This window comes from Podarcis raffonei, chromosome 7 (assembly GCF_027172205.1).
Source record: "Podarcis raffonei isolate rPodRaf1 chromosome 7, rPodRaf1.pri, whole genome shotgun sequence".
NCBI classification, from domain to species: Eukaryota; Metazoa; Chordata; class Lepidosauria; order Squamata; family Lacertidae; genus Podarcis; species Podarcis raffonei.
In genome coordinates, this window is record NC_070608.1 from 58227531 (window position 1) to 58246922 (window position 19392).

Genomic DNA, 19392 nt, shown 5'->3' on the forward strand with positions numbered 1-19392 from the left:
ATTTTCCATTCTATTTACTGCACTCATTGCCTAGTTACCAGCTGCGTGGGCTTGCGAGTCAAATGTGAATCAATACTTCAGTCTCCCAACACTTCCCTGTGGGTAGAGTGAAATACAGCTTTAGAAAGACATTTTTCCTGAAACAAGTCTTCAGGCAATATGGGAAGCAAGTTTAGCAAACTAGCAGCCTGGTATAACAAGCATATCAAGCATGAGAGGGAACCTGCAATCAAGCTCATAGACCCTGTCTTTCACCACCATAAAATCAAAACCTACGGCATTGAGCTGAGAGATCCAGAGCTGCCCCTGGAGGACAGAGCCACAGCTGCATGCTATATTGGACTTCTAACTTACACAGGTATGCATGTAAATAGACAACAGCTGCCAGTTTGAGAAAAGTGTATTGTGTCCAACTAAGTTATAGTTGGGCTAGGCCCATTAAAATGAAGAGACCAAAGTTAATTGTGTCCTAGTCCAAGTAGAAATAACACTAGATACGACTGAGTAAATGTGCGGTAAAATTGTAAGTATGTTTAATAGCTCAAGTGTCAGTATTCAAGGGACTCCATCTCATGGCTAGGAAATCTCTCAATTTACATTAGCCATTAAAAACGGACAAATATTCAGGCATAGCAGTGTTCCAGAATATTAGTGAAATAATCAGTAACATGTCTTCCTTTACAGGTGGTGTCAATGCTGCTTTGCTTGCATCAGAATACATTCAGGATATGATTAATATTTTGCTTATGCCAGATACTTCTGGGGAAGTGAGGACCTATGTATTAAAAGGGTTGTGTGGCATTTGCTACCTAAGCTACTTAAACCAAAATGAAGCCAAAGACAGACATCTTATGGAAATTCTCCTTGCTTATCTGGATGAAGATGAAGACCCGGAAGATGACGACCCTCTAGATATAATCACTATGAAGCTCTGGGTTTGCTACCTTATGACGGTTGTCTGCTGTAACAACATCCCTTATCTCAAGTTATTTAATGAAGTGGGTGGCCAAAAGCTACGTAAAAGTCTGGAGGCCCTGTCTAAGTTGGAATGGTTTAGCTGGCCACAAAACTATGCCAAGTTAATGCTAGCGCTTCTAGCCTACCAAGAACAGATAAAAGAATCACTAATAGGTAGAGCTAAGAAATCCAGCTTACAGTAAAAGTGCCAGGTGGTAAATGGTGTTTAGGGAAGTATCCAGAAATACTAAGTAAATTACTGGTTGGGGCTGACATATAGCATATGTACCACACTTCTGTTCTCAAAGGTTTAAAGGGGGTGGGAACTATTATTCCATGTCTATTACCTCTTAAATAGCTGGCTTAGACTTGCAACATATGTTCTAAAGTACAGCATTTTACAACTGTGTAATCTGTGCAGAGAAGTTTATTTGGCAGTTCCACATACATGAATAAAAAACTATTTACAAATTGAAATACATAGTATTCCCATTTAATCAAGTAACCAGATGAAGTCTAACACTTCCATTATACTTCCATCGCTGCAAAACCCACCCTTTGAAATTTCAAGTGAATCTTTAAATTTCAAAGGATTCTACTCTTCCCCACCCCAGACATGACACACGAGCAGTTCATTTTCCCTTTCAGAGGCCCAATACTTTCAGAGATTACTTGTTTCATTTGTCAGCAGATCTGTAGAATTCCTCGAGAGCTGTAAAGGTTCCCCTTCAGTTTCTCCATCTAAATCCTCCTCAGTAGAATCACTTTCCTCATATGCAATTTCATCCAGGTCTAGATTTTTCAGTGTCTCTAGACTTTCTGGTGCCTGTCCAGTTAGTCGCTAGAGAGGTATGATGAGACATTAGTGATACTCTCAGAACAGTGGTAGAATTTAGCTTTTGAAGCCAAGTAATATATTATACAGCAGTTAACTTTTTTAGAGATATTACACCATCACTACATGATTTATACAACAATTTGCAAAGCAACTTGCACATTCTCCTAATAACATTATCTTACATGGCGGTAAGAATTATCATCTTACTGCAAATCTTCGGGGGTGGGAGGGAAGGGAGATATTGCAGAGACAAGATGTGAATGACTGACATAAAATACAGGATTCTGTGCTGTTAAACCTGGTTGAGATGAAGTAAAAAAAGTTCACATTGTCTCAACCAGGTCTAACAGTCACAGAATCCTACATTTTATTTTTGGATATACAACTTTAACCTGCAGAGAAGTGTACAGTATATTCAATTTTGACTTTATAGTCACTTTCTCTAGAGACTACCTCAGAAAATAATTTTGAGGCAAGGCTGGGAGAGTCCTAGCACATGACCTCCAAACTTCAGATTAGACAAGATCTCTGCAAAGCACAGACCCCAACACTGATGTTACTAGTGTACAAGCTACAAGTATCAGCTGTTAGGTTATCAGCTGAAATATATGACCTAAAAACTGGTGCCTACATTTAAAAAGGGGAAAGCTAAGTAGAACACAATACAATTCACATTTGACATTTTGCTTTTATATCAACACCAGATTAGACTTCTTACACAAGATGGCAAAGCACTTTGAACCACTGTTTATCAGAAGCATCTTCTCCAAGAGATATTTTATAAGCATAATGTTATAACAACGGTGAAAAAAGCACAAACCAAGAAATGGATTCATGTTCCAAGATATCCTGCTTTTAGACTTTAGATCAGGATGCACAAGATTAGGGGTAGGCAACCTAAGGCCTGGGGGCCGGATGCGGCCCAATCGTCTGCTCAATCCGACCCACAGATGGTCTGGGAATCAGCGTGTTTTTACATGAGTAGAATGTGTGTTTTTATTTAAAATGCATCTCTGGGTTATTTGTGGGACATAGGAATTTGTTCATTTCCCCCAAAAAAATATAGTCCGGCCCACCACATGCTCTGAGGGATGGCGGACCAGCCTACAGCTGAAAAAGGGTGCTGACCCCTGCACGAGATCTTTGTGAGATCGATCAAAATAACACATTTTGTCTGGGTTTATCAACAGGGCACTTGAGCATATGTTCCACCACCCACATTAGTTCACCATTTACTCTGTTTTTGCAAAGTAGCCCCAATAATAGATGGTAACAATCCCTTGTGCAAGATTAGACAAGATGCAGAATACAGTTTGAGAATATTGCTGTTTACCATCACTGTAGCTTACCTCAATCATATTTGCCATATGTTGTACATGGCTGGCTAGCTCTGCAAGCTCTTCATTTTCTTCTTTTAGACGAGCAATTTCACCATCTTTTAATTCAATTTCCTTATGGAGCTAGGGGGGAAAGCAGACAGAGTTAAAGCATCAATGGTAGTGAAAAGCTGATACTTTTGCTGATACGACATAAAATTACCTTTTCATTTTCTTGCAACACCTCATACAGAGCTTTCCTCCTCTCCTCAGCCAATTCCTTCCAATACCGAGATGAAGGATTGCCTGCAAAGAAATTAAGGATTTTAAAGTCCCCATGTGCACATCATAGAAAACCACTGTTAATGGTTTACAGTGAACATGCAGACAGGTTCTGCTTGCTCCTCCTAGTGTGAGCAATAAGCCATGATCCTTGGTTTTTGCATTCTGTCTGAACCAGTTTATGCTTTATTTGCTCAAATCAACCACAAATGGCCAGAGTAAATGTTGGCTTTACAATGTAGTTTGTTTAGAATGAAAAAATGCAACCCTCAGTTCAGACATAATGCCTTATAAGCCAAGGATCATCACTGATTGCTCCCACTGTGAGGAGCAATGTAGGAGCCATCTGTACATTCATGACAAGCCATTAGCTATAGCTTACTGTGGCATACAAATGCAACAACAAAGCTGGTGGATCATGCTTCACATGCACATGGTTGAAGGTTAAATCCTTGGAATCTCCAGGTAGGGCTTGGAATGTCCCATCAGAAGCACAGGGAAACTGCTGCCAGTCAGTGGAACTTGATGGAACAATATAGAACATGATGGACCAATGGCCGGACTCAGGCAGCTTCCTATGTTCCTAAACTATGGTATTCAAAATTTGATTTCTGGGACTCCCTTCCTGTACTTTTGACTCAAGTCTTATTACTATTAAGAAAATATATAGCCAACTCTTCCACTGCAGAAACACTCAGGCAGCTTACAGTTACTAAAACCACCCACACAAAAAAAATTACAGCATTAAAGCAGAGACAGGAGCAGCAAATCATGACTTAAACATAAGAATTGCTGCTGATCAAGCTGCTTATCTCCATGCTTCCTTTTCATTAGACTAAGCCTGCTCAACTAGCTAAAAGTATTGGGGGGCCCCAATACATGATGTGTCAAGTCAAATGCCATCTGCAAAGGTAGTGTGGCGCTATTACTAAGTGAATCTTCATTTCAATACAGTGCAGCAGTTAAGTGCTTTCCATATTCTGCCAAACTCGCCCAAGTTTGTCAAAGCAGAAACAAAAACCTATGCATGCAAGAATGTGCATTTGAGCAACCACACTGAGAAGTGTGTACCATACTATTTTCTGTAGGTTCACACTTGCTTATCACTGGCAAAGTATCAAGAGGGAAAGAAAGAAGCAGAGGAGAGGAACAGAAGCAGAAAATGTTTTGCCCTATTTTCATCCCCTTTTTAGTCTATTTGACCCAACTAGTCCATTTTGTTCATATTTACCATATGTTCCAGCACAGCAACATAAAATGAAACCAGACAAATTCATAAAGGATAAAACCTGTCAATGGCTACTAGTCAAGTTACATATATGCTACCCTCCAGATTCAGAGACAGAATACTTTTAAATACCAGTTGGAAAGGCCATTGCCTTCATGCAAGACTAGGTAGATCTTGGGTCATATCCAGCAGAGCTCTTTCACCAAGGCAATTCATGTTTACATATACCTTCCAGCTCAGCACTTATTAGAAGATTGTCACTGCTTTTTTTCTTAAGAAGCAACATACCTTTTACTGTAAGATCGGAAGCCTGAACTCCTCTTACAGTTCTGTATTCTGTTTCAACAGCAACTTCTGGTTTGGAAGCCTTTGAGGTAAGCTGATCACTCCAAAGTTTCCTCTTGATTGAAGATTTGGCCTGCTGAGAGTTTTATTACTTGAGAATTCCAAGCAGGCATGTCTTAACAAGCCATTCTTCCCACCTACTCAGTTAACCGTAAAACTATATTCCCACTTGTCATCTGGTGCAAAGTTTTAGGGATTCAATGACTGAAGATGGATCTTCAGGTGCATTCAACATAACATTCAAACCCATTGGTACATGCCAGCCTATATACTGTGTAGACTAGCAATCTAATTGTATATTATCAATGAAAATTAACAGAACAGGCAAATTTCAGCTTAACTGTCAGCTCACTTAAGCTTTCTAGCTTCCAAAAATATATTGCTAAGATTGCATTCCAGCAGCAGTACATACCTCCTTTGCCCTTCCAACAAGACAACCTGTAATAGATGGCTGTATCATCTTAAGGGTCTGTCTTTGTGATGTGCAATTTTTATTGCTTGTAGAACTATTGCTTGTAGAAGCCTGCTTTGAAAAGAACACATTCAGTGAATCTACTTCACCTAGAATTGAAGGTTGTCAATTCATAATTTTCAAGAAAGCTTGTATTTACATTTAAGGGTTACATACATTTCAGTTACATGCAGTAAATCAGGTCACCGTTATACAGAAACTGGATCTCACATGATGTTAAACACAAGTTTTGCATCTTAAATACTGGCTTTTGAACTTTGTCTTAACTGCAGCCTGAATTTTTGCTTAATCTCATTTCACCAATAAGGAGTATTGAGAACACCTGAGACACACACATTTTTACATGACCAAAAAAATTACTCGAGTGCACATTTCCTTTGATTTGTGCTGGGTGCCTCGTTGCTTTGCCTGAGACATAACACACTGATCCAGCCAGGGTATTGTTTTGGAGGAACAGAATGTCTATCACCTTCCTTGTCATATGTAAATACCCATTTCCTGCATTAGTTCTTTTTTTAAAAAAAATGTTACACTGCCACCATGAGATAGCAAACAATGGTAGATAATCAAACAAGGATAGCAGGAACATAATGTCATACTAGCGTGAGAAAGTTAGCGATTCACACTGTACTTCACATGGCAAGAGCTCACCTTTCCCACGGTAAAGTTTCTACTGCCAATTAGCTTTACTATTGAACTAAAAGGACAAGTGCCAGGTACTCTGGGAACCAGCACTGTGCTACACTTCAAATAATACCTACTGCTGTTGAAGTAGCCAATGAATATTTCTGACAACTGCAGCCTATCACTTGCTTGGATTAACCTATTACTTTTAATATTTTATGTTTAACGAGGTAGTGCCTTCTGAACAGCAAAACCAGACAGCAAGTACAAATTTAACTGTGGAGGTTGGCAAAGTGGAGGGAGGGGGAGAGAAGTGAGCAGCAGGGTCAAGAACAGATGGGTGTGAAGCCAACATCCCAACAACCCCCTTTATCGCTACACAGTTTAGATTCCCTCTTCAGTTTCCTTTATTCTACCAGAATGAGCAGCATCACTCTTCGGTAAGAATCCACAAATTAGCTTGCTGTGGAAACCATGATGAGTATTCCTCCCACTTTAGCAATTATGACCTTAAGTGCAGCAGAACATGCCTCCCTGGGCCAAAATATGATCCAAACATCTTTATAGTGAAGGGTGACTAGGACAAGCTAAAAGACGGGTGCAAGGTAGGCGATTTACACCTACAGTTGTATTGTGCTTTAAAGATGCTACAAGCACCTCCTTAGCCTCCTATGAGAGAATGGGTCTCATCTCTGACATGCCAATCTGTCTTGTATCAAGCTACATCCCTTGCACCTCCACACCGTTTCAAACACCAAGCTTTTCCAGCCCTACCTGGAATCAAGTCTGGGACCTTCTGCATGCAAATCTTACGATTTACCACACAGCTATAGCCCCTCCAAGTATGTGAAGGGGATGAGCAAATCAACCACCTGTGTATTGCAACTTTGTACTAGTTACAAGGAACATAGGGAAGGGATCCTCTTTGTTGGCTTGGCTGTCAAGCAATGTGCCTTGTGGAACTGAAAGCACTCAGGGAGCATAGAATCTTTGCACACAACTATGAGCAGATCACATTTTAAGACACTAGGACAGAGGTTTTCAACCTTTTTGAGTCCACAGCTCCCTTGACCAAATACATTCTTTCTGCGGCAACCTTGTGGGGCTCAGGAGCCTAGTTACGCCATCCCTTGCCTGCAGAGCTGGCAGCCTCTCACCCTTTCTCGAACACCCTCCCTTGTGGAATGCTCCCTCAGCCTCCTCTCCTCTCTCATTGGGAGTCCTCTGGGCAGCTGCTGCTGCTGCTGCTCCTAGTCAGGCACCATTAGCCTGGGGAGCTTGTAGCCAGGGCTGCTGCAACAAACAGATGTGCAAGCCTTTAGGAGGCAGAGATGTGAAGGCAACAGAAGGAGAAGGAAAGAAGGGACAGAAGCCACTGTTGTTCGTGGCACCCTTGACCATCATTTAAGGCAACCTAGGGTGCCACAACACGTTGATTGAAAATCACTGCTCTAGGGCAAGACACACATAACGTCTGTACACGTTTAAGTACTGGCCAAGACATATTATCCAAAACATCTGAATTAATAGCACCTAATTATTATTAACAGATGCTTCCTCTCTTACCATATTTTCATAACTTTCACCTTCCAAAAACAGTATTATGAATGCAACATTTTATAGCCTCTGCCATAGAATCCTTCAAATCCCTTGGCAAGGCTACCACCATTACTGTACAGTGGTACATCGGTTTAAGAACAGTCCGGTTTAAGAATGATTCGGTCTACAAACTCCACAAAACCGGAGACTCCACAAAACCGGAAATAGTGTCCCGGTTTGAGAACTTTACCTCAGTCTAAGAACGGAATCTGAACGGTGGAAGGGCACCGCCAGCGGGAGGCCTCATTAGGGAAAGCACGCCTCTGTTTAAGAATGGACTTCTGGAACGGATTAAGTTCATAAACCGAGGTACCACTGTACATCAAACGTCCTTGTTTTAACTCAATTAGGTTCCAGTCTCATATGTAAAACACAAATCCTGGTGACAATGAGCAAGGCAGTAGTATAGACTGCAGTGCTGCAGAGGTATGTGTGGTTGGTTCTAGGCCAGGCTTCTTCAACCTCAGCCCTCCAGATGTTTTTGGCCTACAATTCCCATGATCCCCAGCTAGCAGGACCAGTGGTCTGGGATTATGGGAATTGTAGTCTCAAAACATCTGGAGGGCCGAGGTTGAGGAAGCCTGTTCTAGGCAATATTTAATCTATACAGTTCTGAAGACAATTTTGAATACATATTGTAAGTATCATATGACAAGGGCTCCTCTGCTGTAGGAATCAGGTGAATAGTTTGAAGCCAGTTATGCACTAAACCTATTGAACATATCTTCAGCCTTGGTCTATTTATAAAAAGAAGTACAAGCTTAATATCTATGAACTCTATGAAAATAGAGCTGTACACACAATCACCACTTGTCATTACACATTGGCAAGTATCAATATTACCTTTGTAGCAAGGGGCTTCTCAACATCCAGTTTCTGTTTCATCCTAGAATTCATTGTCTGCTTTCAAGTATTCCTATATGGGCATAAAATGTACAAGCAGCACATTAAAGTAAGCAGGGATGTCCAGTGCAGCCACAAATCAAAGAGTTCATACATTAGGTCTGGATGGCTTTCTCCCAATTCCTGAAAGCAGTTTCAAACCTCCGTTTAACTCTGGGTTTAAAAGCCATAATGCAAACTGAGCTTACAGTCATCTGCATAGCCCTCAGAGTTATGGTTCGCTAACAGAAGTTTTCATCTACCAAGAGAATATCAGAAGAGATATTTTTTCCTAACTTTGAAGTTTACTTTAACACCTTATAACTTCCGGTCATAATACCAGGACCAGCAATTTCAATATCACAAGCGGCTACTCCATATGACTAAACTGAGGCATGGGAGAAAAAGAAAGCAGGGACACCATCTTTCCATTCCAGCTGATTGTTATAATGCTAGAATGATTAATCTGAGCTAATAAATGTGTCCTTATGATAGCCCTGTGATGCCTCAGCTTTACATGGCAAAGGTTTTATTGCTTATATTTTTAAAAATCCACATACATAAATCTCACAGTTTAGCCGACCACATTTATGAGTCAGAAGGCAATGAGTATTAAGACCCTTTTGTGTTACAACATAACCCTGAGCCTGTATTTTCACCAACTGGGACCATCTTTTTTACAATGTCAAAATAGCAAACTTGTATATGGAAGTAATATGTTAAACATGGGCAAAGTGCTAGAACTGTCCTATGGAAAGGACCTCTAAACATTCCAGAAGTAGCAAAGCTGGTTCATTATTCAAAGATCTTATGTTCTAACTACAGTGATTTTATGTGTCTCCATTTCGTTTAGCATTTCAATGTTCCAAAGCACTAAAGACAAATTGTAATTGTGATTACAGAGTTTTATTCCTATGCTATCCTCTTCCACTTTATTTACCACTACTGGTTTCATATGCACAATGTCACTGCACCTGCAAGAATAAGAAGGCAAACTAACAGTAAAGGATGGTTAAAACATAGCAAGTAGTAGTTTATCTTCAATAAATGCTCTCAAATGTACACCTTAAATGTTACTTTATCCTCTAAAACACAGACAAAGCAATAGACAATTCTGACCTGGCCACAACCTAATTCAACTTTTAATATTGCAGTTCAATCCCTGAAGAGCCTTGAAAGCTGTAAAAGGTACACGTTGCATTATATGGAAGAATGAAGACAATTTCTAATCACACCCAAACAGCACATATTCCTTCCTTCTGAAGCTAATGTAGTGGTACCTCGGTTTACAAACTTAATCCGTTCCTGAAGTCCGTTAATAAACCGAATCCGTTCTTAACCGAGTCACGCTTTCCCTAATGAGGCCTCCCGCCACCGGTGCCCTTTCACCATTTGGCTTCTGTTCTTAGACCGAGGTAAAGTTCTCAAACCAAGACACTATTTCCGGTTTTGTGGAATTTGTAAACTGAATCATTCGTAAACTGGGCTGTTCTTAAACTGAGGTACTGTACATATTAATTTTGTTTTGCTATCTGAGCATTTATCAGTAGTAATTTATGTGGCTGTCAGTTCGTGAAAATATCCAGAGCACTTGAACAGCTGGAATATGCGTTTTAAAAGTGCAGGCTAGGGAAGTGCTGCATTTGGTACCAAGACCACTACTCTTATAATAGGAAATAACTCAGGAAAGAGTTAAAGCAGCCCACATACAGTTTAGCATCTGTACCTTTCCCCTCGGACATGGCATGCCTGCAATATCATATGCAGCTGTATATCTTTTTTGAAAACAGTCAAGCAGTCCTCACGTGCCTCTCGCAGCCACACCAGATTCCTTTCAGCAGGAGCTCAGCCTGTTCTGAAGCGTAGCTCCAAAAAGGAAATGTGCATGTTCCCTCTGTGTATGTCAACGAATACTGAGGGCCTCAGGCTGTGCTCCCTTCACCAAAAGCAAGGAAAAGGTCTTCCACGTGGAAAGGCGCAGACTTTCCAAACTGCCCCCAAAGTTGCATTGCTGAGCTTGGGGTCCCTTCTCGTTTCAAACAAGTGTGTGGGGAAGCTCCTTCACGCGTCGAGTCGGGTCACAGATGCAGGCGAGGTTCTCAAACCATAATAACCAAGCACAAGCCACAGCACCACGAGCACTAGCCCCTCTATGAAGAACGGGGGGAGCCTTCCCTGCTTTAGAAATGGCTGACATCACCATATACTTAAAGCACCTTCACTCCATCGCCACCACAACCTGGGAACTGTAGTTCACCCCCCAGCTACAACTCCCACCACCCTTCACGAACTACAGTTCCCAGCGTTGGTGGAGGGGTGCGTGTGTGTGGCCCCTCAGGATAACGACTCTCTCGCCCCTGGACTCACCCGCCTCGATGCTCGCTCAGCTGCCCGCGCGACCCAGACTCCCGGCGGCCACCGCTGCCCGCCTTTTTTTCCTCGCACGTTAATCCCGCGCGCTCGCTTGAACAAGGAAAAGCCTTTCTCTCTTGCGCGCGCGCAGCCGTAAAAATATATCGCGGCGTCTGGTGGGCGGGCGAGCGTCATTGCGTCAGGCGGGCTCTCCGCCAGTACCCTGTCCTCCGGCGAACAGTTTCTAGCCAATCACGTTCGGGGGGTTGGGGGAAAGCCGCAGCCAATGGTTGCTTCCGGCGTTTCCTTTGAGCCGCCCCACCACCCGCGCGCGTTAACAGCATAACAAGCTGTTGGGAGGAGCTTTGGGGTTGGGGTATTTTTTTTTAAAGGGGGGGGGCAGTTGGAGGCGGTCTAAGGCGGAGCAAAGGAGAGCGTCGCTTATAGCCACAAACCTAACCTGAGTTCAGTGGGGCTTACTCCTGAGTAAAGGGAGTTTTCATGCTTACCTGAAAGCCACATTGAGCTGACTGCAATCCTGTGCATAATTGCTCAGAAGTAAGTGGCAGTGGAGTGCAGCTAGTCCTCAGTCATTTCAGCAGGGCTTACTCCCAAGTAAATGAGTTCAGTACCTGCATCAGAATAATAGAGCTTTTGTTTTAAATGTTTACAAACTCAGAAGAAAATCACGTTTTTGTATGAACCGAGTGAGGAAGAGCATATCTATATCTATGCTGGGTTTCGTTTCTGGTTGACACGCTGCTTCCCCATCACAGCTACACAAATCCCGGATCCCTGAATTGTTTTCTATGGGAACAGGCATTTCATCAGGGAAGATGAGTAAAAAAATAAAAACGAAAGGTTGAAAACCAAACTAAAAGCCCAACCTTTTTGGACCAGTGGGCCAATTTTGAATTTGAGAAAGTCATGTGGGCGTCATTCACAAAATGGCTGTTATAGGGGATCTTGGCATAACATCACATGGCTGCTGTGGGGTGCTTGGCATAACACAAAATCAGTGCACAATCATCACCACCACCCTGACAACCTCACACTTACCATGGGAAGTCAGTTACATACTACATATTGCAGAATAGTTTAGGGGGAGAGAGGGCATAGCCTGGAGAAAGACCTGATGGCCAGATAGAGAAGTCATTTGCCAAAGGGAAGAAAAGGTGGCAAGCACTCTATTTCACCTCTATGGGTCTCCAGCAAGGGCAGGGTCCTGTAGCGTATTTCGGCAGCAAAAAATCAAATAGAGGAACTTTGCTATTGTCTTCATGAGCTCCTGATCTCTCCCCTGTAATAGGAAGCATATGACCTCTCTCTCTGGTTTCCATATTGGGATACATAGATGGTCTAAAATTGTTGGTGGAGATCATCATACATTTTACATTTAAGGGCCATGTGAGCTAGAGTTTCCACCAGGTAGGCATCACATGGGCAGATCCTATCTCCTTTTGCCATACCCGCAAACCTACCCCAAAGAAGGTTAGAAGGATTAGAATTGAACCTAGCCAGTGAAAAAGCCCTTCTTTCTTGCGGGTTAAACAAAAATTGTAGATAATTTGGGTTAAAAAGAGCAGACTTCCTGCAGTAAGGAAAGTGTCTGGGAAATGCACTGGAAAGTGTGGGATTACACTTGTTTCGATGTGACTGAAACCTCCCTGCAAACAAATCAGGACAGGACAAACAATAAATAGGTCAGCTGAGATCTTTTCACAAATATTTGGAAACCTCAGATATACTGCTTGTGTGAGTTCCACAATCATTTAGTTAAAATTTGTAGATTAGAAATAAGCAATATGATAACTTTAATGTAAGAAGCCTGAATTTTTGTTTATTTTCCCTTTACTTTGCCTCTGGCTGTGGATGTGTGCTGGCCAGGTGTTCCTAATAATGGAACCACTCCTTCTTTACCTGATGAAAAGGTTTCCTATTGTGCACCATTATGATTCAATCAGTGTTCTTAATTTCCTCAGCTTGGAGGGATTTGTAAAGAATCCCTCATTACAGAACTGAAAGAATTTCCCTTCAATCATTTTAGAGGAGAGGCTCATTTGTGGGAACTGCCATATATAATTAATCCTAGATATCCAAAAGAAAGGTTTCAGGTTACATCACTTTATTTCAACCTGCTGAGCACAAAGGTCTGGCACATATAAAAACATGTTGTGACATCTGCATTCATTTAAACATTTTGCCAATCTCAATATTTCTTTTCTCTACTGCTGCGTATCAGAATGGGTTCAGTTTATCTGTTTCAAAACAAATTAATACTTCTGATGTTATGACCGTTTGCACTTCAATAGGCTCTTGAACAAACAGTGAGGTTTCCCACTGAGGTCAGCCAATTTGTTTTGCATGAGAAGGCAACATTAAAAAAAAATGCAGAGTTATGGAAAACAAAATGCCCTCTTCTCTCTTTTTTTTTACCAGAACATAAGAACAGAATCACTTGATTAGAGTAATAGATAGTAGTGACACTTCCGTAACCATACAGTGTTCCCCCATCCTGGGATTATAACCAATATCTAGGACAACGTTTCAGAATTGAATATAGGAAGTTCTGTTGAAATAAACTATTTCCAACCAGGCTTTATCATTTGAAAATTGATGTTATCCAGTGGACAGAGTATTGCTTGATCCTAGGAGACAAGTCAGTGCTATTTTTCTAGAAAAAGGGGTGCCGGAACTCACAACGAACATCTCCATCATTCTTTTAGAATGGCAATGGTGCTCACCTGAGAGGTGCTAGTACTGAGTTCCAGCAAGTTCCGGCTGAAAAAAGCCCTGGTTCAAGTAGTACCATGACTGCCATGGACTATATGCCATTGACCGTGGGGTTTCTGGCAATAAGTGGTTTTTTTATTTGTGATATGCAGGCCTGGCACCAGCATGCAGCCAACTGCTGAGGCTCAAGTGTAACTGCTGTTGCTGCAGGAGCAGCCAGCGAAGACTAGGAGTGGTATGGCAGCAAGCCTGAATGGCGCTTTGGGCAGCACACCTGAACACCCTAGCACTGTGGCTGTCTTCCTAATTGTGGTGGTCCTGCGTCCAATGTGGGTATGTCAGGGGCAGATCTAGCATTAATAAGGTAGTGCTGCTGGTGAATCTGGGCACATGGTCCGGTCTGCAGCAAAAATTGGAGGGACACAGCAGCCTCACTGAGTGGCTCTCCAGGTTGCATGCCTGAACTTGGTGGCAGCTGTCAACATAATGCCAACCCTGATGTATCTGTAAATAAAAATTCAGCCCGGAGTTCTGTTCAGCACTGCCATTGCTACCACCATGGGTGGGCAGGCATGTAGCCCCTCTGAAACCAAATCAGGGGAACCAGGTCTATTGAGTGCTGAGGGGGGCACCTTGCCCCGACCCTCCAAAACCTGTAGCTGAGTGTGATAAAATATGGAAAGTTGTCAGCTTTAGGTTGCAGGGCAAAGTGCCCACTTGCCACAGGACAGCATGCCATTACAAGCAGAGCGTGGTGTGCATTTAGCCCTCAGCATCTTAGTACTCCAACCCTTTGTAAGCTTTCTTACCCAGCCTTCACCATGTCCCAGGACAGGTTACAAGTATATAATAATATACAGTTATAAAAACAAAACCATTGTAATGATCAAAAACTACAGTAGTAAAGTTGTTCCAAATGGAACAAAACAGTACACATTCAGCAAAAGAATGTGTATATTTTGTGGGCAAGTCCCACAAAATATACCTTAATTGTCAAAGGCCAGGATGAATTGGTGTGTCTTCAGCATGCGACAAAAGTTGTACAATGAAGATACTAGACACACCTCTGTGGGAAATTCCAGTTTAGAGGCTGCCACAGAGAAAGCCCTCTCCTGTGTTAGGAGAGGCACTTGAAACATGCAGAGACCAAGAAGAAAATCCTGGTAAATGTTTATTGAACACACTGAGCAAAATGATATACAATTTAAGATTTCTTTTTGACAGGCCTTCTCGAGAGCAGGGAGACATTCATCTAGATACTCAGAAGAAAACTCCCTCACGGCTAGACAGCCTATCAAAGCAAGTGATACTTTACTGAGCATCTTTACTTCTGTAAAGATCATGCCACCTACCCTCTTGGGTAGTTGACGAACACGAAGAATAGAATTAACCCTTAAGTTACACACTGAATGATCTCTGCTGTTGCACTTCCAACATCTTATGCTGCTGTTCTCCACATTTCTGAAGGTGACAGAACTACCATCATACAGCCCCTCTGCAGATCTTACAATGCAATAAGATTTTTAGGTATGGAGGTTTCCGATATTTGTGGCCTAAATCAATTAGTTTTAAATGCTCATGTGAGCACCTTAATCAGTTTACTTGGAAGAGATGCCCCATTAAAACAAATAAGGAACGCTTACAAATAAATGTGCTTCTGTGACTGCAGTTGTATAATGGTTTGGAGCAGAAGGAAGTTCAAGGAAAGAATATTTCTTGTCTCCCCTACCCTGCCCTGTGCAACAGTTGCTCAATCTAGAGGGCCTGGGGATACTTTTGAACAATGTTGGGTGACATGTAGAGGGCTGGTGGAACTGCTTGAAATTGGGTGGACCTCCTGAAAATTGCCCCTTCCATAGCTATTTGCTTCCAAAGGTGTTGTTTGCAATAAAGGGATTTCAGCAGGAAACTGGTGGAGGGTCCAAGTTGAGATCCAGAGCATGATCAGAACAAAAGTCAAACTTTAAAAAGCATATATGACATAACATGTCAGTCTGTCCATGGAATACCACCAGGAGATTTACTCCAAGAACAGGGTGAAGAAATGATAAGAAAAGACACCAACAATTTTTGACTTACTAGAAAACACATGGTCCATTATGAGGAATTTGATTTCAAATATATTTCAGTTGTTTGTTTTTATTAGTCGATGTCTAGCCTGAACTTCTGGGATGTGGCAGTTTATAGGCTTAAAACAGAAATACAAACATTCCATCTCTGTTTATGCACTCTGGTTCATGGCTCTCAAATCAAGAGGCAATGTAAAGGGGAAATGTTTAGTTTGTACAGTATGTAACAGACACACAAGCTACTAGCAACCTTTAAATTTCCACTAGATGGCAATACAGTATAACATGAACATTAAAGGCACAACCCTAGACTGCAGAACCATCAGCTAAGGCGCTACAGTGGTACCTCGGGTTACAGACGCTTCAGGTTACACACTCCTCTAATCCAGAAATAGTACCTCGGGTTAAGAACTTTGCTTCAGGATGAGAACAGAAATTGCACGGCAGTGGCGCGGCAGCAGTGGGAGACCCCATTAGCTAAAGTGGTACCTCAGGTTAAGAACAGTTTCGGGTTAAGAACGGACCTCCAGAACGAATTAAGATCTTAACCCGAGGTACCACTGTACATGAATTGGTTAAAGCCCCACTATGCTGGCAGAATGCCACATTCCTCTGTCATGAGGGATATTCTGGTGCAACTGCCCAAATACTCTGGAAGAGCTCCTTATCATGAATTCATTGGCTCCCTCTCTGTCTTTGTGTCATGTGGGCATTGTCACCAGCATAGTCCCTGATTGGTGGGTTGTGGCAGTATGTCCAGAGTCACCGAGGGTATGTATGTTGTATTCCTGTCATTTTACATTTTCTAGCTGCTTTTATCCCCTCCTGGGCTGAGTATGCATTAGATAATATTAGTTCCCTATATTTATTTGAAATGTTTTTCTGATTTCATTTATGTTGCAATGATAATTATGTTGGAGTTTTGTTTCAACGTATTGTCTATTATAGATGGGCTTTATTTAGTTTTATTATCCACACTGTTTAAAGAACATTTAGAATAGTGTAGATTGTTAATAGATTTTATGGCATAAGCCTTCATGGATGTCAAGGATAAAAATGCTAAAGCAGGCATCCCCAAATTTGGCCCTCCAGATGTTTTGGAACTACAATTCCCATCATCCCTGACCATTGGCCCTGATAGCTAGGGATGATGGGAGTTGTAGTTCCAAAACATCTGGAGGGCCGAGTTTGGGGATGCCCGAATCACATAATTATTTGGGATTAAAGGGGATGTGTTGGGGAAAGTGCTGTAGCTAGTGGCAGAAGGACCGAAATTCAATCCCTGGCATCTTCAGGTAAGGCTGGGAGAGACTCCTGCCTGAAACCCTGGAAAGCAGCTCCCAGTCAGTGCAGGCAATACTGAACAATATGGCCCAATGGCCCAACTCAGTAGAAAGCAGCTTCCTATGCTACACTGCCTAAGGCCACTTCAAAACTGTTGCTACTGGGTTCAGTTGCATATTGGCAAATTAAAATTGTGCAACAAACCCACTTTGGGAGGAAAATCAGAAAGTGATGGGGAAATGCGTGGAAAATTATGAGAGAATATTAAAAACAAAACTGAATTTCATACGCAACCTCCCATCAAACTTCGTGCAAACGTGTTAGTAGTGGAAAAGTGCTCAATAAACAGGTTTCCTGGATCACAGGCGTAGCCAGGATTTATTGCGGCGGCGGGGGGCAGAACTGAGCTATATGTCAGGCGACTGGTCAGTTAGTTAATTATTATTATTTATTTTGATTTGGGGATGGGAGTTGCTCCCCCCCCCGCCTACGCCCATGTCCCGGAAGGTGCCTCTGCGTGGGCTTTCGATGCGGGATCGGTGCCGCCACGCATGCAAGTTCTTATTTTGCTGCGTCCACACACTGTCGTCAGCATTAAAACGCCAGGTCCCAGTCCCTGTGCCTCCAATCGGGATTTACCCTTTCCGTGGAAAATCGGATGAGTTAAAAACACCCCGTTGACGACACGGCAGCCCCCGTCTGGAAGCCCCCTAGCGCTGTTACACAACCAAGCGCAAGCCCCGTGTCCTCTGTTGTTGTGATCATTATACACACATGACACGCTTTACCCGCGTGCTTCGCCCCCGGGAGGTGGCGCGGTGACGTCTGAGACGGGAGGGGGGAGCCGTCCACTTCAGTAGAGGGAGAAGGCGGGGCGAAGGAACTTGGAGCCTGTCTCTGGGCAGAAACTAGTACTCGCATTAAGTTTTAAAAAAGGTCACTCGAATCAACAGCGGAGCGCGAGGGCGCTTTAAAACAGGTTCTGCAATGGTGGGTTCTTTATGTGGGGACAGACCGAGACCGCGGAGAGGGAGAACGGAAAAGAGCCGCGGAGCTGGTGGCGGAGCAGCCCCTGGAGACTAGATGCGCGTTGTGCGCAGTGGCGTAGCGTGGGGGGTGCAGGGGGGGCCGGCCGCACCGGGAGCAACATCTGGGGGTTAGGGTTAGGGGGCGCAAATCCACGGGTTAGGGGGCGCAAATTACTTGCCTTGCCCCGGGTGCTGACAACCCACGCTACGCCACTGGTTGTGCGTCATGGAAAACGCAGCAGTTCTCTTGGATGGGGAGGGGGAGAGGGAGGGGATGGGGCGCAGGTGGGGGGGGCAAGTACTCTAGCTTTTGGTGGTCTCTAGCAGCTATTAGCAGCTGCTTTTCATTTGCTGAAGAGGTGGCTCAACTTAACATGCCGCCGCTTGCATGATGACCGTCGAGGGTGAAAGCGCGCTGCCGTCTAAGTCCACTGATCAGACACCCTTTGTGTATCTAAACAGCTGCGCTGCAGGCATCCAACAGGTGCAGCGGTGTGTCGCCGTGCAGCTTCTAGAGGAAGAACAAGGGAATGGGCTGCGGTCCAATCATAACGGCAGAAATAAATTGTTCAGGCTTTAAAGTGCCGCAGGACTCTTTGTTATTGTTAGGAAAAGGGGAGGCGAAAAACAAGGGGTAGCATTCGAGCTACAATACAGGTAGGGGGCAACGAACCGTCGGAAACCTTTTCAGTTGCATAGCATCGTTTAAGATGCAGTCCCAAATCCACTTACATAAGAGTAAAACCCAGCCAATTCAGTTAGGACAGGCGCCCGTTTTGTAATCTCCGATGGGGCTTTTTGTTAATTCGGAAGCCCAGCCACCATGCTAATGGGTGTAGGACCGGAGTCTGACAGGGCTTGGGGTTCGGCTGAAGAGCGGGATCTTGCACTGCATTTCATCATCACAATTTAAGAGGCATACGACTGGAAGAAACACACTCCTGGTGAGCAAGCTGTGCGGCATAGACATGCTGCAACAGACAGATGATTTCAAAGCCTCCAAAAGAAAAACTGTGAGGGAGGGTACACGAATACCTCCGACTCCGTATTAAAATAAACAAGTAGTCCGCAATCGGATGAACGTAAAAGTTACCCCAAACGCCTTTTAATCTTGATCTTGCTTGTTTGCTCCTAAGAGCCCATTACTAGTTAATGCACAATGTGCGCTCTTTGTTACTCGGAAGTAAATCCAGTAAAATGAATCGGACTTCTATTTTCGAATACCTGCTTGCGGGTGACACCGACACAGGCTAACAGCCCCCACGCGGCCATCAGCCCGACCCTCTGCCGAGCCAGGCGGACCCAAGCCCCTTGATTTTTACACCACGCAGTCCTTTGCACGTTTGTTTATTCGGGGACGAGTCCCATCGTGCCCACTGCGAC

The 19392-nt window shown here is 43.2% G+C and overlaps 3 protein-coding genes across 3 annotated transcripts in view; 1 reads left to right on the plus strand and 2 right to left on the minus strand.

Annotated features, from left to right (window-relative positions):
* The first annotated feature begins 47 nt into the window (after positions 1-47).
* On the plus strand, positions 48-1434 carry ARMH2 (armadillo like helical domain containing 2). The gene is made up of 2 exons (XM_053396760.1): positions 48-358; positions 685-1434. Exons 1-2 carry the CDS (start codon positions 160-162, stop codon positions 1158-1160), a joined length of 675 nt encoding a protein of 224 aa, XP_053252735.1. The 5' UTR covers positions 48-159; the 3' UTR covers positions 1161-1434.
* On the minus strand, positions 1369-11061 carry GMNN (geminin DNA replication inhibitor). The gene is given in 8 exon segments (XM_053396761.1): positions 1369-1674; positions 1676-1798; positions 3145-3255; positions 3335-3417; positions 4910-5039; positions 5379-5492; positions 8505-8577; positions 10911-11061. Coding segments are annotated over 7 exon segments (648 nt in total). The 5' UTR covers positions 8559-8577; positions 10911-11061; the 3' UTR covers positions 1369-1641.
* Positions 11062-18124: 7063 nt separating this feature from the next.
* Positions 18125-19392, minus strand: part of NRSN1 (neurensin 1) — a 197754-nt gene continuing 196486 nt past the window's right edge. The window contains exon 4 of the transcript XR_008331526.1: positions 18125-18222. The gene's annotated coding sequence lies outside the window, so the exon portion shown is untranslated. The remainder of the gene's footprint in view (positions 18223-19392) is intronic.